The sequence below is a fragment of the Papaver somniferum genome, chromosome 5 (assembly GCF_003573695.1).
Source record: "Papaver somniferum cultivar HN1 chromosome 5, ASM357369v1, whole genome shotgun sequence".
Lineage (NCBI taxonomy): Eukaryota > Viridiplantae > Streptophyta > Magnoliopsida > Ranunculales > Papaveraceae > Papaver > Papaver somniferum.
In genome coordinates, this window is record NC_039362.1 from 183,418,809 (window position 1) to 183,428,103 (window position 9,295).

At 36.0% G+C, this 9,295-nt stretch overlaps 1 protein-coding gene across 1 annotated transcript; it reads right to left on the reverse strand.

Annotated features, from left to right (window-relative positions):
• Nucleotides 1-257: 257 nt before the first annotated feature.
• On the reverse strand, nucleotides 258-2,885 carry LOC113283887 (probable serine/threonine-protein kinase kinX). The gene is made up of 2 exons (XM_026533269.1): nucleotides 2,735-2,885; nucleotides 258-1,967 (listed from the first exon to the last, which is right to left on the reverse strand). The coding sequence occupies exons 1-2, from the start codon at nucleotides 2,747-2,749 to the stop codon at nucleotides 573-575; spliced, it is 1,410 nt and encodes a 469-aa protein (XP_026389054.1). The 5' UTR covers nucleotides 2,750-2,885; the 3' UTR covers nucleotides 258-572.
• Between the last annotated feature and the right edge of the window lie 6,410 nt (nucleotides 2,886-9,295).

The window sequence follows — 9,295 nt, forward strand, 5'->3', positions numbered from 1 at the left end:
TTTCGATTTCCAACTTATATTGAAACTGTTAAAATGTGTGTTGGATTCTTACTCGTTTGAAACTAGCCAAAGGATTCCATTTTGCTTTAGACTACTACTAGTTAAAAACAGGCCAAGAGTCCATTTTTGGTGGTTAGAAATAGAACTATATGGATTTGGTGTTCATAGAGATTACCAGTATTTAGACATACATACAGTTTGAATTGAGCGCCATAATATAAGGAGCAATTTAGCTCAAGTGTTCGACAGTCATGCTGTTCTAGGGACTCTTTCATCACTAGAGAACATTAATTTATATCATCAAATGACACCACATATTTCAATACCAAATAATTAATCAAATACTAGAGATAACAATAACGCCGATTATGAATTAAATTCAAAAGAAAGAAAAATAGATAAACTGCCTCAAACCCTTAACGGATCATTCTTAATACTAAAATTAATAACCCCAATAGTAATGACCAAATCTCTGAATCAAACACCATCCTCATACTTCGCAGAAAACATGTTGATCAAATAGCAATGGCTTTCTCTTCTTCAACCTTCTTCTCCTCAACTTTCTCTTCTTCTTAGGCTACTTTTGGTTCTTCAACGGCAACTGAAGTTTTGATATCTTCCTCAATGTGTGCGGGTGCAGAAACAACAACAACGGGCTCGTCTTCTACAACTGCATCTGTAGAAGCGGCAGCAACTACAGCTGGCTCTTCTTCGACCTTCTTCTCCTCAACATTCTCTTCTTCTTGGGTTACTTTAGGTTCTTCAACGGCAGCAGAAGTTATGGTTTCTTCTTCAATATGTGCGGGAGCAGAAACAACAGCAACTGGCTCGTCTACTACTACTGCATCATCGAAAGAAACTACAGATTCTTCTTGATCAACTTCTCGAGAAGTTGCAACAACTACAGTTGGCTCTTCTCCTACTACTTCGTCAACGACGGGAGAAGGTACAATCTCCTCTTCAACAGCCTCCGGACCTGGAGTTACGGCAATAACTGGCTCTTCTACTACTACTGCATCAGTAGTCGCAGCAACAACTGCGACGTCCTCTTGCTCAACATCTCGGGTAGTTGCAGCTACAACAATTGGCTCTTCTACTACTACTGCATCATCGGTAACTGATTTTACAGTCTCTTCTTCGACAACTTCTGGAGTGGAAGCTGCAACATCAACAGTTTCTTCTACTACTGCTGCATCAATGCTGGTGGCATGAGTTGTGATTTCTTCTTGATCAACATCTCGAGTGGTGGCTGCTACGATAACTGGTGGCTCTTCTACTACAACTGCATCAGTTGTGTCAGAAGCGACGATTTCTTCTTCAACAACTGCAGGAGTGGGAGTGGCAACCGGCTCTTCTACTACAACTTCATCTTCAATAGCTTCCGGAGTGGAAGCAGCAACAATTGGCTCTTCTGCTATTGCAGCATCATCGACGTCTGAAGTTACGGTGGCTTCTGCTTCAACAACGGGATTTTCTATTGAAACAGCGTCAGTGGTTGTAGCAGCTACAACTTCTTCAGCAGCTGGGATCACTTGCTCTTCTACTACTTCCTCCGCGGTATCTAGTTGTCTTTCTTTTAGGACTTCGGTGTCAGCAGCGACTGATTCTGCTTCTAGTTTTTCTACAATTGTAACTTCTTCAGTTGCAGAAGGTTCAATGTTTTCCTTCTCTACTTGTTCTTGCGGTGCTGCTGATTTTGGTTCTTCTACTTCAATTTCGCGCTCAGTAGTAGTAGTGATGATTGGTTCATCATTTGTTTCTGTTGATTCAACATGGGAAGGAACAGCTTCAACTTCCTCTGGCACCTTTTCAACCTCGACTGGAGAAGCTTCAGTTAGTAAAGTTGTTTCTTCTTCTGATGGTTTTGAAATAACTTCTTCATGAGTAACTGCAACTGAAGGTTCTTCAACCACTACTGGTGCTTCAGTTACATGGGTGTTCACCACCTCTATTGGAGCTGTTTCAACCTGTGCACATATATTAAGATACCGTACGATCAGTCATGCACATATTCTGAATCAATTTCTGATGCATTCGAACAAATGTGGCCAGTCAAAAAGTATCGTTAAAAAAAGTACTGTTAGTAAAAGAGTCAAGGTTGGTCAAGGCAAGTGTTTGCAAGGTCAAAAGTTTATTTGCATATGCTTAACAATAATATGTATCACATCTGTGATCTGTGAAACTGATCTTTATTTTGAATCTTTTGAGTTTCTATAGAATTTTCACCCGGATTTAAGATGGTTCTGAACGCCATATCCTAATGGGATTCGGCCACTACATAATGATGATGTGATGCAGGATTAGTAAACAAATGCGATCTAAGTGCTAGTTTTATCAAATCAAAGTTTCCAATATTTTCGATTACCAGAAACCCATGTTTAATATTCAATACCAATCTCCAATTAAACTCAATCGTATAAAACCCATCACAAGTAGTCTACCTGTCTAGATGTACTTTCCGATTAAGAACGCAACAGTCTTTTAGCATGTTTGGATGTACTTAATTACCAACTTTTCTGTTTTGTGGTTTTCTACACCATGAACTAAAAAAAATAGATCGCAAGTGAAGATGATGAAGTTCTGGATTGAACTCGCGATCTAAATCAAAGTTCGTCTGGACTAAAACTCTAGCAGTGTTTTTTTTGCCAAGTAAAACTCTAACAGTAACTTACAAACAGTGCAGAAAAGATAAACTACAATGAGAAAGAGAAAGAGAGACATAAAGATATTTCACCTGGACGGAAGCCATGGATGGAAGAAGATGAATTAACTGAAGAAGAAGATCTTAGAATATGATGACTGAGATCGAGATCGAAGAAGGTGATCACTGAGAAAATACTTACTGAATGAAGAAATGAAGAGAGGAGTTGCGACTATTTATACTGCCACTCTCTAAAATGCTCAAACAAAAATCTGACGAGACAACACGTCCGACCCCATCAACCCGCATTACATAATTGCGTCTAAAGAACATGGGTTTCTCTGCAGGGCCAGCTCAAGATTCTTGCGTCTTTCATCAATTCTTTTTGATTTTCTCATCTCAGTAAATTAATTTTACCGACTTTGTGATTATTTATGACATTCTATTTTTCTCTTGTTCATAATTTTTCTCTTGAGTCAATTGTTTTAAAAAAATATTAGCAGGGTTACATCAAGAAAACATGTTGAAGCACGTATAACACTTAGCTACAAAGAGCGATCTATTAACAATAATGGATTTCCTATGTTGCAGTTGGATCATATGAATTTTCGATTACATAGTTTGAGATTGTAAAATTCAGATGCCAAGGTAAATAAATTTTGGACCGCATTATGGTTAACCCTAACCCTAACTCGTGACCGACTCATAGGCAAGTGGAATCCTTGACAAGACAAGGAAACAACCGTACCCTGATGGCTGATGCTGATATTTTTACCAGCAAGATTCTAGGGTGCCGTACACGACTAGAGTCCAACTAGGCTACTGCTGGAGATCCGACTAAGCTTCGATGTTGAGTCACTACCACGTGGTATTCCTTCTTTACCGCCCCTAGCTTTCTTTTTTTTCTTAATGTTATCATGTATCTCTGATTTTTGAATCTTTGATTAGATTAGATTTTTATAAAAATAATTCTTTTAGCATCCAAAAGAAAAAGCATAACCTTCATAAACCCTGTGTGTATGTGTAAATCTTTAAGATGCCGGCGGAGGCATACTTAATTAAAATAAAGAAATGAAAAAAAGAAATGAAAATAAAGTACGAGCCAAAAGAGATGCCGGCGGAAGCCAGAGAAAAAAAGAAATGAAAATAAAGGAAAAATTAGTGCAAAGTACGAGCCAAAAGAGATCAATGAGCTGTGTCTGTTTCTTCTCTTTTGGTACATTAAAAACTAATTGATTTTAATTCTCTTTTTAACCTTACACTCTGTAACCACTAATGGCTAAACTATTGCGATCTCAAGAAAGATCAGCAGGAAATCCTCATCAAATGGCATGTTGAGATGTTAGATTGATGTTGAAATGTCAGTAAACGGTGGGTCCTTGCCTGGCTGAATAAAGTTTTAGACGGTGGAGATATGACCCACCCAGTTCTATTCTATCAACATTATGGGATTGATTTGAACTTGCCCGCCAATACTTTTTGTAAAGTTCTGCGTGATGATCAATAATGGTCTATCGTGCTCGTCATATGTTCTCGACAGCTACCTTTGTAGGCTCCAACTTGTCGATCTTAACACTTAAACATTGCCTTGTAATATGCATACTCTTAAAAGTAGAAAAAATGAGATGTATCTCAAGATCGTAATAGTGATGAGACCAATGACCTAAGTTCAAAATTCATCAGTATAGCTCCACCAATCATCTAAAAGATGCAAGTGGATGCAGGCGTGCAACATGGATTATTTATAATTTGCTACATTTTTCTCAAAAAACTTTTTTGAGTGTCAATTATCTAGACTACAACATCAGAATTGATTCCTGTACTGGGTGAGAGAACTTTAAGTTTCTTATTGATGAAAGAGATAACCTTCACAGGATTATTAAAAAGCCTTTAATACTAATCATATAGTTAAAGCCAATAGTTGACCTCACACACTCTTTACACACAAACACAAATACTTGTGACACACAAACAACTCACACAAGTATAATATCTAATACACCCCCTTCAATCTGATACTAGCAGCCAAAGTAACAGATTGAAAAACACAAAGTAACATCTACTGAATAGGAAAACTATTCTTCAACTGGAGAAAGACACACTAAAGAATTTGCTGATGAGGCAACAGAAGAAACATCTAACAGCTGGCTAAGTAATCTGGAGAATGTTGGATAGCATAAACCCTTAGTGAATAAGTCTGCAATTTGATTTTCAGAAGCAATATGTTGCAACACCAAGAAGCCTTCATCCACCAACTCTCTTACTGTATGATATTGAATCTCTATATGTTTTGTCCTGGCATGAAAAACAGGATTAATAGCCAAAGCCAAAGCACTAGTATTGTTACAGAGAAGTAAAGCTGGAGAATCAAGTTTAATATGTAGATCAGCAAGAATATATGAAATCCATTTTAATTCAGCAGAAGCAACAGATAAACACTTGTATTCAGCTTCTGCAGATGACTTTGATACTATGGGATGCTTCTTAGAAGACCATGACACAAGATTAGGACCCAAAAACACAACAAAACCTAAGGTGGATCTTCTAGTATCTGGACAACCAGCCCAGTCAGAGTCTGTAAAAGCCTTCAAAGTACACAGACTACCTTTAGTTAAAGTAATTCCCAGACCTATAGTGCCTTTTAAATACCTCAGAATTCTTTTGACTAGCTGAAGATGTAAATCTGATGGAGAATGCATAAATTGTGACACATAATTAACAACAAAACATATGTCAGGCCTTGTTACAGTAAGATATTGTAATCCACCCACTATTGCTCTATAGTCAGTTATATTATCAAGTTTAACTCCATCATGAATAGATAACCTTGCTCCCTTAACAACTGGAGTATCACATGGCTTAGAATCCAACAACTTTGCCTTGTCTAATAACTCTAAAGTATACTTCTTTTGAGTGAGAGTTATTGAAGTAGGAGTTCTAACAGCTTCTAACCCAAGAAAAAATTCTAACTCTCCCAATTCTTTCATAGCAAACTCTTTCTTTAAAGAGACAATCAGATCATTCATCAAAATGGAAGAGCTTCCTGTGAGTAAAATATCATCCACATATAAAAGTAACACCAACATACCATTTTTAGAAGTACACACAAACATAGAATTATCTCAGACTGGTTTCTTGAAACTATAAGAAATTAAGAATGTGCTAAACCTATGAAACCAAGCTCTTGGTGCTTGCTTTAACCCATACAAACTCCTTTTCAATTTACACACATAATTTAAAGGATAATCTGGATTTATAAACCCCTGAGGCTGTGACATGTAAACATCTTCATCTAAGAATCCATGAAGGAAAGCATTACTAACATTTAATTGTCTAATCTTCCAATTGTATGTAATTTCCATGCATAACACAACTCTAACAGTGGTACATTTAACAACGGGGCTAAAGGTTTCATTAAAATCTATTCCATCTTGTTGATCATAACCCTTTGCAACTAATCTAGATTTCAGTCTGTCAATAGTACCATCATCTTTCTGTTTGACCTTATAGACCCATTTAGAACCTAAAATGTTCATGTATGGCTCAGGTGCCACATAATCCCATGTGTCATTATCTCTCAAAGCAGTATACTCATCTTTCATGGATACTTTCCAGTCGGGAATCTTAAAAGCTGTCTTAAAATTCTTTGGTTCAGCAGTGGTTAATAAAGATGTATAAGAGGAAGACATTGGATGTTTAACAGACATATGAGAAAAAAAATCAGGAAATTTCTTAGATTTATCAATTCCCTTATGAGACCTAGTAACAATACTACTAGTAGGAGCAGAGAAATATGATGAAGGAAGAATAGATGGTAATCCAGAATTATGCAAAACAGAGTCAGGCACTGAAGTTTAAAAATAAAACTGACGTTCATCAAAAACCACATGTCTAGATATATAAGATTTCTTTGAAAGAGGACTATAACATTTGTATCCTTTATAAAGAATACTATAACCAAGAAAAACACACTTCACAGACTTTGGAGATAGCTTATCTGCTCTTGAATGAGCAAGATGAGGATAGCACACAGTGCCAAAAATTTTAAGAAAATAATAGTCTGGACTTTCACCAAAAAGAACCTCAAAGGGAGACTTTAAATCTAGAACCTTGGTTGGTATTCTGTTTATCAAATAAGTAGCAGTAAGAAAAGCATCATACCACATTTCTTTTGGACAAGAAGAGTTAATCAAAAGAGAATTACCCATCTCAGTAATGTGCATATGCCTTCTTTCAGCAAGGCCATTTTGTTCAGGGGTTTGAGGACATGAAATCCTTACAAGAATACCACTTGACTCTAGAAAACCTTTAAAAGGACCTTTAACAAGCTCAGCTGCACCATCAACTTGAAAATTAATAATTTTAGAAGAAAATTGATGTTCTGTATGGGTTTTAAAATGAGAAACACACTCAATTGCATCAGATTTCAATTCCATTGGATAAATCCAATGAAATCGACTAAAATCATCCACAAACAGAATATAGTACATATAACCATGTAAAGAAGGTACTGTTGGACCCCATACATCACAGTGAATTAAAGAAAGTGGCTTATCAGCATGAGAAGAGGAAAGTTGAAAAGGTAATTTTTTACTTTTTGCCAACTGACATGGATGACACAAAGTTACAGAATGAGGTGAAGTTAAAACAATCTGTTTATTGGAGTTAACTTTTGAACAATAAAATTTGAAGGATGTCCTAACCTATCATGCCAGACTTTAGATGATGCAGACAAGATAGAAGAAAAAGCACATGGAGCAGTAGATGGAAACGATTTATAATGAATGGGATACAAGTTATTAACCACTGAACCATGAGACAACAAAACATCTGAAGACAAATCTCTAATTTCATAACCAGTAGGATATAGCTTGAAATAACATGAATTATCCTTAGTAAATTGAGCAACATAAATCAAATTATGTTTCATATCAGGTACTAGAAGAGTTGTGTTCAACCTAAAACTAGTTTCAGGTGTTTGTATAAGAGAAGTTCCAGTGAAAGTAATGTTTAAGGACTTACCATTACCCACTTGTACTCTGTCCTTCCTTTTGAAAGTAGAAGTATTCTGTAATAGAGTCTCATCTCCAGTCATATGAGCTGTTGCACCTGAGTCAGCCAGCCACTGAGGAGTTTCAGAGGTTGAAAGTTCTGAAAAATATGTTCTTCACTGATAGAGTGGAAAGCATGTTGTTGTTGTGTTGTATTTGTTGAAGATGAAGAAGCATTTGCATAAGTAGGAGGATAATATCTAAAGTGACATCTACTAGCATAGTGTCCCTTCTTCCTGCATATCTGATAATCTATCTGAGAAAAATCCCTTCTACCACCATTTGCTTGACCATAAGAACTAGAATTACTTCCTTGTCCAACATTATAACCAGAACTTTGAGCATTTTTATAACCAGAACCATTACTAGGAGCATTCTTATATCCAGAAGTATTCTTAGACTTTCCTCTTTCATTACTAGAATTACCAATCCTACTATACAGAGCAGTAGGATGTTGAGTATCAAACACAGAGCTAGAATCTTGATGTTGTTTTAGAAGCCACTGTTCATGATTGAGAAGTCTTGGTTTTAACTCATCAAAAGTATATGGAACTTCTCTATTGTGAGTAGCTACAACAAAGTTATCATAATCTCTACCCAATCCATTCAATACATACATAGTCAAGTCAGAATTGTTAACCCTTTCTCCAATAGCAGCTAAAGAATCTGCTATGGTCTTGATATTTTGCAAATACACAAGTATTGTCATATTTCCTTTCTTGACATTATGTAACTGATTTCTTAGCATATTCTTTCTAGCCATGAACTGACTCTTAAAAGTTACTTCAAGAAATTCCCAAATTTCTCTTGCAGTGGAAAGTCTCAATACATCACCAGACACAGAATCAGTAAACGTGGCCTTCATACAACTAGTTACAAAACAATCAATTTTCCTCCACAAAACCCATTGTGAATTCAACGTTAAAACTCCATCAATTTCAATCTATTTCACTGGTTGTTCAATCTCACCATTAACATAGCCATATAAATCAGTAGAAACAAGAATTGATTCCATCTGATCTCGCCACAACAAAAAATTATTTGGCCCTAATTTTGTAGAAACAAAATTGGAAATGTTGGTAAAGGGAAACGTAAATCCAGAAGAATCATTACCCATTTGAGCAGCGGAATTTGCTTGGGAACCCATATTTTTTCTTCTCCTGTAAATGATTGTTGTAGATGACATGAACTAAAAGCACCAAGAAATTGTTGTAAAAGAATCAGATCTTGAATTTAATCTGAAGAAAGATTAATAAATAATCTTATAAAGGATATTAAATCCTGAAAAAGTATTGTAAAAGATGTGTGATTCTAATTTCTCTGCTTAAAAATGTTGTGTTTGAAAAATTATTGCAGAATTGATAAGAATGGCTCAGGATCGAAGGAAAGATACCATGAGAGAATTTTAATTTTCTTATTGATAAAAGAGATAACATTCACAGGATTATTACAAAGCCTTTAACACTAATCATACAGTTAAAGTCAATAGTTGACCTCACACACTCTTTACACACAAACACAAATACTTCTGACACACAAACAACTCATACAAGTATAATATCTAATACCGGGAACCTACTCCCTATTTCCTTGATGTACAGTG